Source organism: Macaca thibetana, chromosome 6 (assembly GCF_024542745.1).
Source record: "Macaca thibetana thibetana isolate TM-01 chromosome 6, ASM2454274v1, whole genome shotgun sequence".
NCBI classification, from domain to species: domain Eukaryota; kingdom Metazoa; phylum Chordata; class Mammalia; order Primates; family Cercopithecidae; genus Macaca; species Macaca thibetana.
Genome location: NC_065583.1, coordinates 166,365,930 through 166,387,292, shown reverse-complemented (window position 1 = coordinate 166,387,292; position 21,363 = coordinate 166,365,930). Strand labels below are relative to the sequence as shown.

Below are 21,363 nucleotides of genomic sequence, written 5' to 3'. Positions count from 1 at the left end.
AGCTGCACAACCAAGTGACACCAACCATTAACAGCCAACATGGTGAGGAGGGGTGGGTGTGCTAAGACAAGGAGCCCAGCGTGAGGGCTGTGGATGATTCCTGCTCCCAGCCCCCATTTTGCTGTTGGCGGTGGGGGCTGGGGGTTGGGGGTGCAGTGAGCAGTGCAGACCAAACAGAAGGCCTGGCCCCTCCTGGTGTGCGCTGGCTGCAGTGAGCCCTTCCTATGTCTGCCTGCTGCATCCATCACTATGGCAACCACTTCCCCAGCACCGGGGCTAAAATGAGGTTCTGTGGGTGTCTCGGCAGTGATTGGAGATCTCCCATGCCATAGAATTGAGCTGCCTGATGAGGAGACAGAGAAGTCACTGCAGGGAAAGGCTGAGACTTGCTGAGCAGGGCCATTCCTGCCAAAGTGGCACAGATTTGAGGCTGGTGCACAGGCCTCAGAGAGAGTGGTGAAGGCTGTCTGAAGGCAGGGGCGGGAAGGATGCCAACAGAAAGACCTAAGGACTGGTTAAAATGAAAACGATGTGGAAATAAACAAAGACCACCCAATGAGAACAAGCAAAGGCTATTCAGGGCTTGCTGTAGAAAAGCAGGCGGCTGCCATTCCTAGTGTTTGGCAGAGACTGAAGGCAGGCAGAGGAGTGGAAAGCTTCACAGTGGAGGAGGAGAGGCTCCAGGTGTGCCCCAATGAAGGCTGCAAGCCTGGGGAAGCCTCAGGTAGCTCACCAGAAGCGAGGCATCCCATTGATTGGTTAGGGGAGCATGTTGGGCTTTCTCTAGTCCTAAATTGGAAGCAGCAGGAAAAAGTAGGGAAGCCAGTAGTTATTGATGACATCCTGACCGTTCTGGGCAGATTGCTGTGGACACTGTGGTTTGGCTTCCTGGACTGTCTGCTGCAGATGGCAGGTCACGGTTCTGCTGTCATCTGTGGGCTGGCTGCCGTCTGTATATTCTGTCTCTCAATGCAGCAGCTGCGCAGGTCAAGAAAGAGGTCCCTACCATCTATCAACCAGGAGATGGGGCCCTTTGCAGTGTAGGGACACAGCTGTGAGGGCTACCCCAGGAGAAGGAGGACATGAAGCCTCACAGGAAGGCAGGCATAACAATGCCCTGGTCTGTTTGGGGAATATAGACAAGAAGAAAGGTCTATACGTGTTTAATACAGATGAACCTGTCCTTGATCCACAGTTGGTTGAAGTCATGGATGCAGAACCCATGAGTACAGAGGGACAACTGTGTATTTAAAGAGACTCATCAGTTAGAGAGCTACTCATCTGGGACCTAGGGAGCTGACCTGATACCCATTGTAACCACACGCAGCACAGGAGTTTGAAACTCTAGGCAAGGGAGGCAAGTGAGGTTAAATATCTGACTGAACTCAGAAACCTCCAAGGAGCCCCACATGCTTTCCTGACATAGCCCCTGGGGCCATTTCTCAAGTGCAGCCATTCAGGAGGTGTGAGGCCTGGGCAACTCGCTGCACCTGAGTGTTCTCCGCCTCCGTCCTGGCCTCGTTGGTTGGATGGTGCTTGCGCTCAGCAAGTGCTCCATCCATGCTGGATACTGTAATTATTTTAGAGCTTCTGAATAACTGGTTACAATTTCAATTAAAAATATTGTTAGAATCAATGTCAGTCTCTATTGGTGCAGCCATGAACTAAATGTCAGAAGCCTGGACTCAGAGTGGGGGAGAGAAGTGGATTGAAGGGCCAGCAGTAGAAATACAGCACCTCTAGGTACAAGGAGAGGGTACATGTAGTCCTGCCTCAGCTATCCGCCCTCCTCAGACTGGCCGATTCCCCTAGAACTCTGCGTTTTGAGTGAGGGACGTGTAGTTCTATAAAAGAAAGGAGGATATTATTGCCAGGAGAAGAAGGAAGGAGAACTTAACAGACAAACATAACATGCACATGCACTCAATATTTGTGGTCAAATAGAAGACTTAAGCCTAAGGGATCGAGAAAGTCTAGTTAGATCCCAAAGTTACATCTAAGCAGTCGTAATGGTGATCATTATGTGGCTTCTCTAACTGATGTTGTAAAAATGATTCTCTCTCAGTAAAGCTAGGCAGTAGTTTCTAATCTAACTGTAGCCTTCGCCTTCTTTGAGGACAGAAATCAGGCCTTAGACTTGCCTAATCTTCTTGTTTTGGGGATCTTCCATAGCATATTATACAGAATAAGCGCTCAAATGATGTTTGATGATAATTGTCTTGTTTCAGTTCAGGCTGCTATTTCAGAATATCATAGACTGAGTGGCCTAAATCCTATAAGAACACTAATTCCATCATGGGGACCTCAACTTCATGACCTCATCTAAGCTCAATTATTTCCCAAAGGCCTCATCTCCTAGTACCATCACACTGGGGATTAGGATTTTAACATATGAATTTGGGGGGGGACACAAACATTCAGTCCATAAAACAATAAAGACACATGAGAAGCTAACGAGAGATTCAGCGTCAGAGCTCAATGGTTTCTATGAATAATGGAGTGAGATATGCCAGATAATTCCTCAAGGTTCCTCTGGATTCCATGTGTCTAAGATAAAAACACTTAGGGAGAGTTTCACTTTGGAGCAAACATACAATTTCAGGTTAGAGGTCAAAATACCAGATGAAAATGTATGATCTCTCCACAATATCTGTGAGGGACTGGTTTCCAGACCCTGCACCCAAAATCCATGGGTGATCAAGTTCCTTATATAAAATGGTATAGAATTTGCATGTAACCTATTCATACCTTCCCATATACTTTAAATCATGTCTCAATTACTTATAATGCCTAACACAATGTAAATGTTATATAAGTAGTTGGTATACTATATATTTATGTTTACTTGTTTGAAACAGGGTCTCACTCTGTCGTCCAGGGTGGAGGACTGTGGCGTGATCACAGCTCACTGCAGCCTTGACCTCCTAGGCTCAAGTGAACCTCCCACCTCAGCCTCCTGAGTAGCTGGGACTACAGGCACACACCACCATGCCTGAATAATTAAATTTTTTTTTTTTTTTCGTAGAGATGTGGTCTATGTTGCTTAGGCTGGTCTCAAACTCCCAGGGCTCAAGCAATCCTCCTGTCCCAGCCTCCCAAAGTGCTGTGATGACAGGCGTGAGCCACTATGCTTGGCTTGTCATACTATTTCATTTAGGGAATACAGACAAGAAGAAAAGTCGATACATGTTTAGTACAGATGAACCTATTCTTGATCCACAGTTGGTTGAATCCATGGATGCAGAACCCACGAACAGGGAGGGCCTGCGGTAGATTTATTTATTTGTTTATGTATTTTTGAGACAGTCTCACTCTGTTGCCCAGGTTGGAGTGTAGTGGCACGATCTTGGCTCACTGCAGCCTCTGCCTCCTAGGTTCAAGTGATTTTCCCACTTCAGCCTCTTGAGGAGCTGGGATTACAGGTGTGCACCACCATGCCTGGCTAATTTTTGTATTTTTTTAGTAGAGAAGGATTTCACTATGTTGGCAAGGCTGGTCTTGAACTCCTGGGTTCCAGTGATCCTCCTTCCTCAACTTCCAAAAGTGCTAGGATTACATGTGTGAGCCACCGCACCCAGCCCCTACTGTATATTTAAAGAGACTTGTCTGTTAGAGAGATACTCATCTGCCACCTAGGGAGCTGGCCTAAGAATCACTGTAGCCATACGCAGCACAGAAGTCTGAAACTCCAGGCTCAGCTGCAGCCTTTTCAGTGATGAAGTCAATGCTGAAGTCTAGACTAGTGATGGATGAGGTAGCTGTAAGCATGAATAGTTCGTAACCCACTGCTGGGTTGGTGTCCTCCTCCAAATAGGCTCTCCTTATTTGCTTCCTGCGGCTGCTGTAACAAATTATCACAAACTGGGAGGCTTAAAACAACAGAGGTTTATTCCCTTCCAGTACTGGAGTTGAGAAGTCTGAAATCAAGGTGTTGGCAGGGCCATATTTCCTGCTGAGGCTCTGAGAATCCATTCCTTGTGTCCTTCAACTTCTGGTGCTACCAGCATTCCTTGGCCTGTGGTTGCATCATTCCAATCTTTGCTTGAACCCAGGAGGCAAAGGTTGCAGTGAGCTGAGACTACGCCACTGCACTAAGAAAAAAGAAAGAAAGAAAGAAAGAAAGAAAGAAAGAAAGAAAGAAAGAAAGAAAGAAAGAAAGAAAGAAAGAAAGAAAGAAAGAAAAGAATTGGAGATTGACACAAACAGAAAAAGGAGGTTTTATCTTACTGGAAAAATTATGGGAGAATTTTGTGGTAAAGAGCTTAGAAGGTTTTGTAAAATAAACTTATCTTTATAAATAACAAGAATGTTTTTAATAACATGCACTTTCGAATTTAAGAACCATTTTAAAATTTGGCTGTCCTGCTTAATGAATAAGATAAAAATGAAAGGATCTGAAGACTTACTCCATAGAATACTTACTAAATGATGAGACTTGGCAACCACCACTTTAACCAAGTACTCAAACTCAGAATGTGAATCATGGCACAACCTGACTTTCTGGCCTCCTGATGTACTGTAACATGAAAAACACATAACCAGCCAGGCGAGGTGGCTCACGCCTGTAATCCCAGCACTCTGGGAGGCCAAGGTGGGCGGATCACTTGAAGTCAGGAGTTCAAGACCAGCCTGACCGACATGGTGAAACCCTGTCTCTACTAAAATACTAAAAATACAAAATACAAAATTACAAAAATTAGCTGGGCATGGTAGTGTGTTCCCCGTAATCCCAGCTGCTTGGGAGGGTGAGGCAGGAGAATAGCCTGAACCTGGGAGGCGGAGGTTGCAGTGAGCCAAGATCACACCACTGCACTCCAGCCTAGGCAACAGAGCGAGACTCCATCTCAAAAAAAAAAAGAAAAAGAAAAAGAAAAAGGGGGGGTGCCGTGCGCGGTGGCTCACGCCTGTAATCCCAGCACTTTGGGAGGCCAAGGCAGGCGGATCACGAGGTCAGGAGATCGAGACCATCCTGGCTAACATGGTGAAACCCCGTCTCTACTAAAAATACAAGAAATTAGCCAGGCATGGTGTCAGGCGCCTGTAGTCCCAGCTACTAGGGAGCCTGAGGAAGGAGAATGGCGTGAACCCGGGAGGCGGAGTGCACTCCAGCCTGGGTGACAGAGCGAGACTCCATCTCACAAAAAAAAAAAAAAAAAAAGAGAAAGAAAAGAAAAACACATAATCATCTATCAAATATTCTTGCAAAAACATGTTTAACTTGAATCAGATTAAGCCTCTAAGCCTATCTTCTAGTTTGTAGGAAATACAGGGGCTAAAGGAACAAGCTAATGACACCAATCAGGAATCAATCAGATAAATCTACCATGAAAGACATTCATTGAATGAAACAATTGTTCTGTGGTCTTCCAAAAGGCATTGTCATTGGAAAACAAAAAGTACAGGGACCATTCTAGACTAAAGGAGATGGACTGTAGAGACCAAACCAGTAGCAATACAGGAAACCAGATTGGACCCTTGTTAAACAAACTAACAAAATTATAAAGGTCATTCTTGGGACAATTAGAGAAACTTTAGAGTCTACATATTATTATGGTGTGGAAATGGTTTTCAAGGAGATTATTCTAACCTTAGGAGATACATGCTAAAGTATTTAGGGGCAAAGATGTTCAAATATATATATTTTGGCCAGGCTCGGTGGCTTGTGCCTGTAATCCCAGCACTTTGGGAAGCCAAGGCGGGAGGATCACTTGAACTGAAGAGTTTGAGATCAGCCTAGCTAACATGGTGAAACCCCATCTCTACTAAAAGTACAAAAATTAGCTGGGTGTGGTGGTGCACGTCTGTAATCCCAGCTACTTGGGAGGCTGAGGCACCAGAAGCACTTGAGCCCGGGAGGTGGAGGTGGCAGTGAGCTGAGATTGCACCACTGCACTCCCGCCTGAGTGACAGAGCGAAACTGTCTCAAAAGAAAACTATATATATACACACATACACACACACGAACTATATATATGAACTATATATATGTGAACTGTATATATGAACTTATATATATTTGGAAATATATAATACATAATATTTCCAAATGATACAGAAAGGAATATCATTAAAATAAATATGGCTAAATATTAACAATTGTTGAATCTAGGTTGGGCATACAGGTGTTCATTATATTAATCCTTTAACTTTTCTGAATATTTCAAAATGTTTATAACAAAAGTTTGGAGAAAAGAACAACTGGTCTTCAAGGCCTTCATTTTAGTGACAATCTGGGTTAAATTGTAAGTAATTTTTATGTGAATATTGTATAAGAAACACATGGTGCTCTAGTTTGATTATTTAACTTGGTGTATATCACTGTTGAGCATATCTGCATGAAGTACTGAAAATGAATTCATTATAACCAAGAAATCCCGATGTAAGAGAATAGACACACTAACCCTAACGTATGGTTGTTACTGGATTGATTTTTCAGCTATGGTATGAATTTGTCTTTTCCTAAGAAGAGCATTCACACACATGTTGCTATTTCAGTGACATAAAGTATCTCCTGGAAAATCATAGTTACTCATTCAGCCAAAATTTAGTGACACCCTACTATGTGTTAAGCCCTGTATTGGCCTCAGGGATACATCGGTACATGAAATGAGACCTCTGCCATTGGGGAGCCACAGGCCACAGACTCTCACATGCCTAAGGACAGCCATGCCCTCGCCCACGGAAAAGTGCAGAGTTCTCTGAAGATTTTGCTTGCATGCAACCTAAAAAATTATGCATTGCATATCCTCATTTCTTGATGAATACAATTTTATATTTTATGTTTAAATGGTGGCAAAAGATGTAATTCCAGTTTAAAAATTGAGATTTTAAAATAAAATTGTTTCATTACTCTTTCTTAAATAGTCATAGTGTAGTAGCTTTATAATCTGTGTTTACTAACTTCCATACCTGAGGTTTTGTGGATGGTTTCTGCTACCTGTTGCGTGTTAGTTCTTGTGCTAAATGTGAAGTGTGTGTGTGTATTGTATATACACCAACACACACACATCTATCTGTCAAAGAATCTCCACAAATACATTTCTAGGGACAATGAGTAGCACTCAGGTACATTCTTCCACAGAGAATTGGTGTTTGCTTTTGCCAGGTGCTTAGGGGATCCCAGCAGTCCAAGATTACTTCAAACTAAATTCACTGCTTAAGATTATTTGATCACTAGGGTATGGATTTGGGGTACAGTCTATGCCAGGGCTGATTCACGGGTACAAATTTTCAGAAACTTTTAAAAAATAAGGCTCAGATAAGTTTCCTAGAAGTTTCCAGGAGAAGTCAGATTTACTTGGTTCACCATTCCGAGATAGCAGCAGTGTGGGTCTTGGGCGAGGCTCCTGGTGGAAGGTCCCTTAACAGATGCCTTACCTTGGGCAGGCTCTGGACTTGGATAGCCGTCCTTCTTGCTGCTAGAAACTGTCAAACAGAAGTTCAAGTTTGTCTGGTTCAGCAAAACAAAAGCAGCCTTCATGTTCCATTTACTTTTTGGTATTCTCTCCTGTCCTTAGATTTTGGCCCGGTAGGCCAGGTATGGTGGCTCATGCCTGTAATCCCAGCACTTTGAGAGGCTGAGGCGGATGGATCACTTGAAGTCAGGAGTTTGAGAGCAGTCTGGCCAACATGGTGAAACCCTGTCTCCACAAAAAATACAAAAATTAGTCAGGTGTGGTGGCACATGCCTGTAATCCCAGCCACTCAGGAGGCCGAGGCTAGAGAATTGCTTGAACCCAGGAGGCAGAAGTTGTAGTGAGCAGAGATCACACCACTCCAGCCTGGGCAGCAGAGTGAGGGAGACTCCATCTCAAAACAAAAACAAAAACAAAAACAACAAAAAAAGATTTTGGTCTGGTAGTTACCTTACTATTTTTGTCAGGCCTTCAGTGCTTTAAAGAATCTGTTTTCTATATTTTTATATAGAATTTCCAACTGTTGGTCTAAAAAACCCAGTCTGCCATAGTCTTAGAAAGGGAAGAGAACATCACCACTTTTCTCAATACTTTACATGAGAGGGTCTTTTAACCTAGGATTCATGCATGGAGTTCAAGGCATCTATATACCCCCCTGAGATTGCAGGCAATGTTCTGTGTTTAACCAATTTTTTCTGAGAACAAAATCCATAGATTTTATCAGATTGTTAAAGGTGTCAATGATGGAGACACCCTCAAATTTGGTAACTATTGCTTTAGAGTTCTATCAGTACCTAGTAATTTAATTGAACTCTAATTCTGATAGATATCTATTGTTTTGTCCTCCCCCTTCTTGTGGGAGATGGTCTTTCTCCACTTCCACAAGGTAGTGTCCATTGTTCTTACCTGAACATGGCAGTTACAAGAACATGACAATGTCCATGTTCTTAAAGATCCTAGATCTTTGGCACAATCATTTGATTCAGGGGCAGGTAACTAGCTGGACCAATGAACTATCCTTCCCTGAGAATTTTTAACTTGGGACTAGAGATCATCAGCCTTACCTCGCCTATCTGATGATGGGGCAGAAGATGAAATGTTGGGAGCTGTCAGTGGCCTTGTTTCCAGACATATGGAGGAAGCTGGTCCAACAGTATGAAGCCAACGTGCAGAGAGAGAGGCAGAGCTGAGGCATGGGGGCAGAGAGGCATTCTCCTTCCAGTAGTCCCAGCAGTCCCTCCCCTTCTTGGAGTCTGTCCATATCAACAGTACCTTCCTCCCTTCTGCCTAGCAGTTGAGTTCCTGTCACTGGCAACCAAGAGAGGTGTGACTGATTCATGTATTGGAAGGGCTGTTGTGAGAACTAGTGCCTGACTCACAGTGGGGACTCAACAAATGTTGATTTATTACTCCTATATTTAATGCCTAAGTCTGAATGCGAAAAGGTTAGGGCAATTCCAGAAGGAATTACTATGCAGAAGGGAGAATTAGTTAAAAGGTTAACTTTCCTTTGAACATCACAAGGGAAGGCATGTAAAGACAAAAGGGGCCGGGCGCGGTGGCTCAAGCCTGTAATCCCAGCACTTTGGGAGGCCGAGATGGGCGGATCACGAGGTCAGGAGATCGAGACCATCCTGGCTAACACGGTGAAACCCCGTCTCTACTAAAAATACAAAAAACTAGCCGGGCGAGGTGGTGGGCGCCTGTAGTCCCAGCTACTCAGGAGGCTGAGGCAGGAGAATGGTGTAAACCCGGGAGGCGGAGCTTGCAGTGAGCTGAGATCCGGCCACTGCACTCCAGCCTGGGCGACAGAGCGAGACTCCGTCTCAAAAAAAAAAAAAAAAAAAAAAAAAAAAAAAAAAAAAAAAAAAAGACAAAAGGAAGGCTCCCTCCACGCCCCCCATACACACACATTCCCTTCATCCTAACCTGGCTCTGCAGCTCTGAGGGTCACGTACCTGCCCTTGGCACTACCAGTACTTCCTCCAGCAAACCTCAGTCTTTCTTTCAGAATCCTTCGCCCTGATGCCATATAACATCTGATAGATCTGATCGTCCTGATCTTTTCCCCTAGTCTCAGCAGGCCAACAAGTGTTCTGCTACAGGTCTTCCAGGGAGGGTTAGCTCTTGTTGGAGTTGGATCGGAAGGAGGGGAGCTGGGGAAAGAGCTGTCTTCAAATTGTTTCTTGGGAGGTAGTATATATAAACATATTTAGGCAGGGCATAGCGGCACACGTCTGTAACCCCAGCACTTCAGGAGGCCAAGGCGTAAAGATCACTTGAAGACAGGAGTTCGAAATCATACTGGTCAACATAGTGAGACTGCAGTGAGCCACTATCGCACCACTGCATTCCTGCCTGGGTGACGATGCGAGACCTCTTCTCAAAAAAAGAAAAAAAAAAAAAAGCATAAGCAAACAACAAAAAACAAATTTAAAGAATGGCTGTCTGCTTAATTATCAGGGCCAGCCCCTGAAATCAGTGGGTCCCTATTATGTAGAGTTTGAGTTCTTTCCTGCCTTGAGTAACATGAGTGACATCAGTAAACATTAGTCAAGCGCTGCTCTTTTTGAAAAACTGTATTTCATTATTTTTATTCTAAACCTTATTCTATTTGATGAAGATTGCGGGAGGGGCCCTCCCAATTCCACCACTCACACATAACAGCGGTTGCTAGCATTCTTTATTTGTGCTAGGTCATCTGCATATTGTTTAAACATTTTTCGAGGCTGGAAAGACTGCTCCCGCTCAGGCAATTCTGACTTGGCGGCCCTTCTAATTTGTATTCTCTAAATAATTCTTCATTTAGAGAAACAGTCAAGGATTACAGTGAGGGAGGGTGACGTGCTGATGGGGACAGAGCTTGGCCTAGGACCGTTCTTCCCTTAGCTCTGCGCAGGCAAGCGTCCCTAACTCGGTATCCGAACAGATCTCCCTTAAAGGAGGATTATGTTTCAAACCCCAGCCTCAGCGGTTTACTCAAATAGTCCTTCCAGCCAAATGCAGAAGTCTCCCTGGGAGTAATTTTGGTGAAGTCAGCGTTTGCCTTTTTCATCACAGTGAGGCTTTAGTAGTTCCTCAAAACGTGCACCACAACGGCCCGGGTGCCAAACAGAAATGCTGACGCCTGGGCCCACTCTAGCCATTCGGCCTCCGCATCGCGGTGCGGGAGCGTGGAGCGCAGACTCGCATTGTCACAGGCACCTCCCGGCCTCCCGAAGAGCCCCGCGCCGTAGCCTTTGTCTCGCACGTCGGCTGGGGCGGGCGCTAGGTTCTCGCGGCCTCTTCCCACTGCTCTGCGCCCCTCCAGAAGCGGTCACCAAAGCTCAGCTACTGATTAGGTTTCGGCCCCGCTGTCCGGCGCATTCTCGGCGACTACCCCAGGTGGCCCAGAGCACGCGGTGATTCAACGCACCCCCGAAAAAGGTCCTTCCCCGCCTTAGCCTACAACCGAGCGTGCGCACCGCGGCCGCCGGAAGTGACACTGTCTGTCGTTGGGGAGCTCCCGCCCCTTCCGCCTCGGCGCCCCGCCCAGGCCTCGCCCCTAGGTGTTCCCGCCCCTCCCCCTCCCTTGTGGTTCGCTTTCTGTCAGCCTCTCTCCCTCTCCCTCTCCCCTCTCCTTCCTCTCGCTTCCTCTCTCGCACCTGAGCGCACGCACCTGCCCGGGCCCGGCTCCCTCCTCCTCCTCCCCGCCCTCTTTCCCCGCCCGGCCGCGGGAGCTCGTGGCTGCGTCACCGCCACCCCCCCCAGACAAGATGGACACCGCGGAGGAAGGTAAGTCGGCGACGCGCGGCGCCCGAGCCCTTGCGTCGGCTCCCGGGTTCGTGCCCCGGCCAGGTCCGCGGCGCTCGAGGTGGGCGGCTGGAGCGCGGCAGGGCGGGCGCCTGGGCCGTTTGCCCACCCGCGGGGCCTCTGGTCCGGGGAGAGGAAGGTGACCCTCGGCGCGCCCCCAGCCGTTTCCCGCCCGCGCCGCCGAGGGGGGCGGGGACCCTGCCGGGCCGGGCCCGGGTCCTGGGGCGTCGTGGCTGCTCCGGGCCGGCGTGGCCTCCCTCGTCCCCGCCGTCGCGCGCTGGCCCAGAAGAGGGGGCCGCTGTCGCTGCCGCTGCCGTCCGGGGGCGTTTTCCGCACCCTTCCCCCACTGGGTTTTGTCTTTCTTTACGTCCTTCTGCTTATTGCTCGCCAGGCCCTACCCCCTCGCCACAGAACTTCTTTGTTGACTTTGAAACTTCGCGAAAAATACCCCGCCAGGTGACTGCCGAGTGGAGTGAGCTGACCCCTATTGAAAAGCCCGGTCCTCGGCTAGCCTGCAGCTCGAGAATCTGTTTACTAAACGGAGGGGGGGCTCTTTTGTTGCGATCCATTTGGTTTTAAATCCTTGACACCTATAAGCAGGGTTCTCTTGGTTTTGTTTTGCGATTGCCTGTTGGATACGGTTACTTTGAACAAACTGACCCTTCTACAATGAATACCTAAGATGTAAACGTCCACACCTTATGTCTCTTCAAGCGCATTTTCTTACCCACTGAAGGTAGTAAATTATTTTTAACCAGCTGTGTTTTTAAATGAGTGGTGAGTTTATAGAGGAAATTACTAAATTATTCTGCCTTTTTTGATGTTCCGGTTATCGGTGCAAATGCTTTTCTACTTTAGGTATATTTATGGGGGGTATAAGCGTCTTTCAACCTTATAGGTTGTGATTTTGGCAATTTTAAATGAAAATGAATTATCAGACGCCGTCATGGGGTGCAGTAATGAGTGAAAAAAGTTTGATAATATCTCTGTAATGAGTTGATAACGACTTATTTTTTTAAAAGAAGTCTTGCCTTTAATAAAAACCTCAACTATAACATGTGGCACTTGCTGTACATTCGCGTTTGATCTTCGCAAAAGGCCTGTGGAATAGGTAGGTATTATCTTTTATAGATGTTGAAATGTAGGCTTCGTTGTTTTAATAGCTTGTCGAAGCTTTACACAGGTAGTAAGAGACAGATTTGAATGTAGGCATTCTGATTGCAAATAATTTCCCTTTCATTATGCCACAGTATGTTTATTATATACACTGAGTGTAGCTAATCGCCACTGGAGACGCCTTTGGAAAAAATAGTAAAGCGAAACTGCTGAAGGTTGGGAACTATTTCTTTTTGACAGGTGGTCCTTGCGTGTAAAATTTCCATCTATGTAGGTTTCACATCCTTTCAGATTCAAGTTTTAATGAATAAATCTACTAAGGCATGCATTTATCACAGGATAAGTACGGACGTATTATATTCAATTCTCATTCTTTTGGCCTGGGCATTGCTACTTGCATACTTTTATGGTGTGACAGTAACCTATGGTAATTCAGGAATTGCGCTCGAAGCACGTATGGAATCATGAAATATTTTCATTGTACTTCTAGTGCTTAAATATATTTTTTCTCTTGTAAAATTATAATCAGGATAAGGTATACATGACATTTATTTGTTGAACACTGTTCCCTGTTAAAATAACATGTGCTGAAGACTCAACGGGTAGAATATGCTTTACTAAACACTTTATATACATTTCATTTAATTCTGTCAACATCGTTAAGTAGGCGGCATTTTCATTTTACAGATGAGGGAACTGATGGTTAGTATGATTAAGTAACTTGTCCAAGATTATACAGGTAGTAAATGGCAGAGGCACGATTCAAGCTCATGTCTGTCAGACTCTGCACTTAAATTAGATATTTATTTATAAGTGGATACTAAATGTCCAATGTTGGAATTTATTTTTGTCACTCCCTCTATAGGATGGATCATTTTTATAATTTGGCGAAAATTTTATTTTGCTTTATTTTATGAAATTAGTAGTCATGAAATGCAAGTGAATTTTAGTGCTGTATTCTCATGCCTGCTTTTGCAAAATTCCAATTTGGAAGTCTTCTGACATTTTTACGATAAAATTTAAGTTGAAATAACACTTAAAGGAAAAGGGAGGGTTATAGAGGATTAAAAATAATAGAGTGAAGATGCCAAAAAACTAATAAATGTTCTATTTGCGAAATCAGTTATTATAGATTATTTCTTTAAAAAATGCAACTTAGGTTTTTAAAATCTGTTATTTTTTGGTAGGAGATATTCAAAATATGGCCAAACATAAAACTAAATTGAAAAAAAATCAGTATCACCTACTTTTGAAAACACTAATGAATGCTGTTGTGGTTCTGTTTTTTATTTATTTTTTTTGTTTTCTGAGACGGAGTCTTGCTCTGTCGCCCAGGCTGGAGTGCAGTGGTGTGATGTCAGCTCACTGCAACCTCCACTTCCTGGGTTCAAGCAATTCTTCTGTCTCAGACTCCTGAGTAACTGGGATTACAGGAGCGTGCCACCTCTCCCTGCTAATTTTTGTATTTTTAGTAGAGATGGGGTTTTGCCATGTTGGCCAGACTGATCTCGAACTCCTGACCTCAGGTGATCTGCCTGCCTCAGCCTCCCAAAATGCTGGAATTATGGGCATAAGCCACCGTTCCTGGCCGGTTCTCTGCCCTTTAAAAATATATTTTAATATTCCGCGCAAAGAGATTAAGAATAATGTTACAAAAACACCAACCATGCGCATATAGTGTGTAGCTCTTCCCTTTTAAAAATAGCATGTTGCTTGCCTCTGATGGTACCATATATGATAGTCTAATGCTCAGAATGTTATGCATTTGTAGTAATACTCAGTTCTGACGTGGCCCTTTCATACTAATTGTTTGCTAGATTTTAAAGATCTCTTAAGTGTCTTCAGTATTAAATTTTTGTAAAATCAACAGGTTCATAATCCATTCTCATGATACAGGGATGGATGAATCATTCTTACTTTGTATATGTTATTTGTGAGTGCAGATGTGTTATGTCAATTGCTATCCATCCGCACATTTTTAAACTTCAGAGCTGTAGGAGACCTTAGACATTTGCCCTCCTCATTTTATGGGTTAGGAGTCTGATCCTGCAATGCACTTGAGATTTCTCAGTTTCACAGAAAAATCTATCCCTTGCTCAAGGATATACTTTTTTTTTTTTTTTTTTTTAAAGGAAAAGCAGTACAATATTGGAATAGATGTTGCAAGTGTTGATGTGAAGTTCTCAAAGATAATATTATTTTGTCATAGAATGCCCACATTTCGGCTCAGTGATATAAAGCTGACTTTTTTTTTTTTTTCTATTTTGCTAAATTACCGTTTGTATTAGCAGAACATAATACAAAGTCTTAGTTATTTTTTTATGGAATACCAAAGCAGTTGTTCTTTATGCTTTATGGAACATATTCATTCGAAAAGTGTGAAGCTAAAGAGTATTATGGTTTGAGGTAACTTAAATTTGGAAGAAATGAGTTAAAAGGATAGAAAGTTGTCAGAATCAGACAGCTAGTTACTCTCTTTCTAGAACCACATGGTCTTCTTTGTTTCCAGAGATGTCTGCTGCATGTTTCTTACCATACATCACCTTTCACTGTTTTGGCATGTTTGTGACCAAGTGTACATGCATTTATTTGTTAAATGCTTATTGAGGACCTGTTATGAGCCAGGCACTATTTGATGCATTTGGGCTAGGCAAGGAACAATATAGAGAAAATCCTTTCTTTCATAGAGCTTACATTATAGTTATTAGCTTAAGACAAAATAAACATGTAATAAATTATATGGCATAACTCGAAGGTTATAAATGCTGTGGAGAACAGTGAATTGGGAGGGAATAAGAAGTGCCAGGATATGAGGGCAAGGGTTGCTGTTGGTTTTTTTTTTTTTTTTTTGAGACGGAGTCTTGCTCTGTCACCCAGGCTGGAGTGCAGTGTCGTGATCTTGGCTCACTAGGTGTTGCAGTTTTAAATATAGCAGTAAAGGAAGGCCTCACTGAGAAGGAGCAAAGGAGAAGGAGTTAGCCCTGCAGATACTCTGGGCAGAGCGTTCCAGGCAGAGGGAATATAGCCTGTGTGAAGTCTCTAAGATGGGAGCATGCCTAGAGTGTTCAAAAAATAACCAGGAGAGCAGTGTTGCTGTAATGGAGTGAGAGTTGGGAGAAGAGTAAGTATAATATGAGGTCAGAGAGATCATGGAGCCAATGAGGAATGAGCATGTAGGACTTCACTGACTTTTACTTTAGTGAGATAGGGACCTATGGGAGGGTTTTGAGCTGAGGTGAGACATAAATTGTCTTGATATGCAGCCAGCCTTCTGTATCTGGGTTTTGCATCCATGGATTCATCCAATGTCAGATGGAAAATACTTGGAAAAAAATAGATGATTGCATCTGTAGTGAACATGTACAGACTTTTTTTCTTGTCATTATTCCCTAAACAATACAGTATGACTACATAACATTTATGTTATAATTATTCTAAGTAATCTAGAGATAATTTAAAGTACAGTTGACTCTTGAACAACATGGGTTTGAACTACATGGGTCCACTTACACATGGATTTTTTTCTTTAATATATTGGAAAAAATTTTGGAGATTTGCAACAATTTGAAAAAACTTGTAGATGAACTGTGTGGTCTAGAAATAGTGAGAAAGTTAAAAAGTTATGTCATTAATGCATAAAATATATGTAGATACTAGTCTGTTTTACTCAGTATCAAAGTATATACAAATCTGTCATGAAATGTTAAAATTTATCAAAACTTACACATACAAACATGTAATGGAGACTGCACATGGCACTGTTCACAGTTGGGAGATGTAAAGAAACTTAGATACAATATTAAATCATAACTGCATGAAATTAACCTTAGTGCATATCGTGCTACTGTAATTTCATAGCCACCTTCTGTTGCTGTTGTGGTGAGCTCAAGTGTTGCCAGTATCCTATCTGCTCAAAACACCTTGTGAGGCTAATCACCTCTGCATGAGCCATTCATCTCTCCAGTAAATTGTATATGGTAAAAAGTATGGATTCTCTGGATTCTCTTGTATTTTTCATTGCATTTAGTGCAGTACCTTAAACTTTGACTAACATGATGGGATCCATATGAGGTGCCACTAAGTGATACTGGAAGAGCTCCAGGAAGCTGAAAAAAGGCATGACATTATGAGGAAAAAGTCGAATTGTTTCATATGTGCCATAAATTGAGGTTTGTAGCTGTGGTTGCTGGCCATTTCGGAATGATTTATCTTGTAAATAGACAGGTATCAATAAATATATGGTACAGTGCTGTAAATGTATTTTCTCTTCCTTCCGATTTTCTTAATTTTTTTCTCTAGCTTTATTGTAAGAATAAAGTATATAATATTGAATACAGTATATAATACATATTACAGTACATATTGTAAGAATACAGCATATAATGCAATACATATAATACAGTTTATGCATTCATGGCATAATTTTATTTTTTTTGCTCCTACACAGTTCATCTGTTTTTTTTTTTAAATTGTTCCGAATTTCCAAAAAAATTTCCAATGTATTTATTGAAGAAAAAAATCCATGTATAAGTGGATGCATGCAGTTCAAACCGTGGTGTTCACAGATCTGTACTCTAACTCATCTCTAGAGTACTCATAATACCTGGTATGATGTAATACAGAGGCCGGGCACGGAGGCTCGCGCCTGTAATCCCAGCACTTTGGGAGGCCTAGGCAGGCAGATCACCTGAGGTCAGGAGTCCAAGACCAGCCTGGACAACATGGCGAAGCCCTGTCTTTACTAAAAATACAAAAAATTAACTAGGTGTGGTGGCGGGTTCCTGTAATCCCAGCTACTTGGGAGGCTGAGACAGGAGAATGGTGTGAACCTGGGAGGCGGAGCTTGCAGTGAGCCCAGATCACACCATTGCATTCTAGCCTGGGCAACAGAGCAAGACTCCATCTCAAAAAAATAAAAAAATTTAAAAAATGTAATACAAAATATGTATTAATTGACTGTTTATGTTGTATTATGTTATGGTAAGGCTTCTGGTCACCAGTAGGCCATTAGTAGTTTTTGGAGAGTCAAAAGTTGTATGTGTGGTGGTTTTTTTTTTTGAGGGGGGGATGGAGTTTTGCTCTTGTTGCCCAGGCTATAGTACAGTGGCACGATCTCAGCTCATTGCAACCTCAGCCTCCCAGGTTCAAGCGATTCTCCTGCCTCAGCCTCCTGAGTAGCTTGGATTACAGGCATGTACCACCATGCCTGGCTAATTTTGTATTTTTAGTAGAGATGGGGTTTCATCATGTTGGCTTGAACTCCTGACCTCAGGTGATCCGTCTGCCTTAGCCTCCCAAAGTGCTGGGATTATAGGCATGAGCCACCGCACCCAGTTGTATGTGAATTTTTTATTGTGCAGGAGGTTGGTGCCCCTAACCCTTGTTCAGGAGACTCCTGTATATGGAAGGATATGCATAGGTTACTTGGAAATATTATGCTGTTTTACATAAGGGACTTGAGCATCTGTGGATTTTGGTACCTGTGGAGTTCCTGAAACCAATCCCCCAGGGTTACTGGGTCTGTCTCTTTCCTGGTTGTTTAAAACAAGTTTCTGTTTGTCTTAAACTCAAATGTCTGGAGGCTAGAATCTCACTGGCTTATCTTGGGTCGGTTGCCTATCCTTTTGATCCAGGTAGCTGGGTGGTGGTGGGAAAGGTAATGTAAGAGTAAGAATCATGACTGGCTGTGTCCATTCTTGAGCTGGTAAGACAGTTCAAAAGAGATCTGCTACATTGCTCAATTAGAATACTTTTTAGACTGAAGTCCTGTGAGTGATTATTGCTGGGTTATCCTCTTCCAGACACCTACTTCCCATTTCTTCCAGGCCAGGCTTACTTTAGTGGGTTTTACTTCTCTCCTGTAAGGATATGAAGATCACTTATTTTTAGTATAATACAGGTAGAAAAAGAGTTCTTAAAAAGTGAATAAGAAGTAAGACCCCCCCTAAGGGAAAACTTAATAATTCAGACTGTATTTTAGAATGCTGTTGCAGTAGGCTAGATGAGATATACAAGTTTACATTAAGGTAGAGGGAATGGAAAGAATGGAAAAGAAGAAATAGACCAAGATAGAATTAATAGAACATAGCAATTGAAGAGGTAGTATAAGGAGGAGGAGTTACAAATGATTGATTTTTAGATTTTTTTCAAATGGGAGTGGAACGAGATAAGTAATTCAGTTTTAGACATTGTTTTAGTTTGCAGGGGCTGCTGTAACAGAGTACTGCAGACTGGGTGCTTAAGAGAAATTTATTTTCTCAATGTCTGGAGGCTGGAAGTTTGAGATAAAGGTGTTGGCAGGCCTGGTTTCTTCCGAGGCCTCTCTCCTTGGCTTTTAGATGATTGTCTTCTGTGTCTTCTTGTGGTCTTCTCTGTGTGTCTTCATGTAGTTTTCCCTCAATGTCCTAGGCTGCTCTTTTAAGGACGCTAGTCATACTGGGTTAGGGCCCACTCTGAGGACCTCATTTTAACTTAATTACCTCTTTGAAGATCCTGTCTCCGAATACAGTCACATTATGTATGCTGTAGGATAGGGCTTCAACACATGAATTACGGCGGGGGAGGGGGAATGCAATTCAGCCCATGATAGACATGAATTCTTGAAGGCTTGGAAGACTGAAGCATTCCCTGTACACTTATTTTTTATAACTTAACTTCATTATAATACCTTTTTTTTTTTTTTTTTTTTTGAGACGGAGTTTAGCTCTTGTTGCCCAGGCTGGAGTGCAGTGGCGCGATCTTGGCTCATGGCAACCTCTGCTTCCTGGGTTCAAGCGATTCTCCCGCCTCAGCCTCCTGAGTAGCTGGGATTACAGGCACGCACCACCACAACTGGCTAATTTTGTATTTTTAGTAGAGACAGGGTTTCTCCATGTTGGTCAGACTGGTCTTGAACTCCTGACCTCATGTGATCCACCCGCCTCGGCCTCCCAAAATGCTGGATTACAGGTGTGAGCCATCGTACCTAGCTGTAATATCCTTTTTACTTTCCTGTCTCTCTTCTTCCCTTCTGTCACCTCTTAATGTATTCTGTAAAGATGGAGTCAGGTTAATAAAGTGTAATTTACACACAAATTTACACTGTGTAGGGTGCAGTTCTGTTCTAACACTTTTGAAATAGAATATTGGAGATTCTGTGTCTTTTTTGATTACTTCCCCATTTACCAAATATCAGGTACATGTCTACTATGTATCTAGGACCTGTGCAACAATGTTTTCTGCATGTTTCATTTTTTCATTCCAAGTCTTGAAAAGTGCCAAGAGGCATTTCTATTGAATGGAACAGTTTGAAGACCATTGATGTAGAGTAGTTTTCAAAGCTTTGTCCCAGGACCCCTTTACACTCTTAAAATTGAGGACCCAAAAGACTTTTGTTTATGTGGGTTATATATATAAAGATAGATATTTACCATATTAGAAATGAAAAATGAACACAAATTATTTAGAATATTTAAAAGTAACAATGAACAATATATGTTAATAAAAATAACTTTCTCTGGATTATTATAAGACAATTGGATTCTCATCTCTGCCTTTGCAGTAACTTTGTTAAATGTTTTGGTTAGTGTATATAAAAATTTGGCATCACACAGATATATAGCTTGAAAAGGGATATTTTCAGATATTTGTATGTTCTTTGATATTATGTCAAAACTTGACAAGTGGTAGTTTCTTAATGTCGTATCTGAAAACATGTCAATCACCTTAAAAAATTAAATTAACTGTTAAAATCCATTGGTCTGATAGTGTAGGATAGAGAGTCCAGAAATAGATCCACACATACATGGACAGTTGATTTTTGGACAGAAGTGCAAAAGCAATTACATAAAATATAAAGGATAAAGTATAGTTTTTCAACAAATGGCGCTGGAATAGTTGAATAGCTGTAGGCAAAAAAAAAAAAAAAAAAAGAACTTTGAGCTATAGCTTGTGCCATATACCAAAATTAACTCAAAGGGATGTTAGACCTCAGTGAAAAACCTAAAACTATGAAACTTCTAGGAGAAAATATAGGAGAAATTCTTTGTAATCTTGGGTTAGACCAAGATTTCTTAGGTATGACTCCAAAAGCACGATCCATAAAAGAAGTGGATAAATCCGATGGCATCAAAATTCAGAATTTCTTTCAAAATTAAAAAGACATTGTTAACAGAATGAAGACAGGATACAGAAAATGTATCTTATAAGGGGCTTGGAGTATATTAAAAAACTCTCAGAACTCAGTAATAGGAAAACAGATAACTCAGTTTTAAAAATGGTCCAAAGATTTATATAGACACTTCACTAAAATATGTATGTACATGACTATTAAGCATATGAAAAGATGCTAAGCATCATTAGTCAAAACTATAATGAGATAGGACTTCACACCTACTAGGATGGCTATAATCAGAAAGAACAGGTAAGTGTTGGTGAGCATTGTAGAAAAATTGGAACCTTCATTTGTTACTGGTAGGATTGTAAGATAGTGTGACTGATTTTGGTAATTCCTCAAAAAGATAAACTGAATAACCATATGACCCAGAAATTTCATTTCTCAGTGTATACCGAAGAGAATTCAAAAAATATATTCACACAAAAACCTGTATATGAGTGTTCATAGCAATATTATTTATAATAGCCAAATAGAAACAACCCAATGCCCATCAACTGGTGAGTGGATAAATGTGGTCCATTTGTAAAATGGAATATTACCCAGCAATACAGAGGAATGAAGTACTGATGCATGGTACAACTTGGATGAATCTCATAAACATTAGACTAAGTGAGATAAGTCAGTCACGAAAGAACATATTTTCTATGATTCTATTTGTGTGAAATGTCCAGAATAGGCAAATCTATATGTAGAGAGATTAGTGGTTGCCTGGAATTGGGGAGAGCAGATGGAGTAAGAAGTATCCACTAATAGTTACAGGGTTTCCTTTTGGGATGATGATGATGTTCTAAAAGATTATGGTGATGGTTGCGTAACTCTGTAAATATACTTAAAACAATTGAACTCTTTAAGTTGGTGAACTTTATGACATAAGTTATATCTCAA

At 42.2% G+C, this 21,363-nt stretch overlaps 2 protein-coding genes across 3 annotated transcripts in view; both read left to right on the top strand.

Annotated features, from left to right (window-relative positions):
* Window positions 1-21,363, top strand: part of ROPN1L (rhophilin associated tail protein 1 like) — a 918,600-nt gene that overhangs the window by 796,228 nt on the left and 101,009 nt on the right. The window lies entirely within an intron of this gene.
* The window catches only part of MARCHF6 (membrane associated ring-CH-type finger 6), an 83,166-nt gene continuing 72,717 nt past the window's right edge, over window positions 10,915-21,363 (top strand). Inside the window, exon 1 of one of the 2 annotated variants that reach the window (XM_050794067.1) lies at window positions 10,915-11,189. In XM_050794067.1, coding sequence (XP_050650024.1) covers window positions 11,171-11,189 — 19 coding nt within the window. In that variant the 5' untranslated portion in view covers window positions 10,915-11,170. Of the gene's footprint in view, window positions 11,190-11,520; window positions 11,944-21,363 lie in introns of those variants that run through there. The other variant, XM_050794068.1, reaches the window with a different exon arrangement.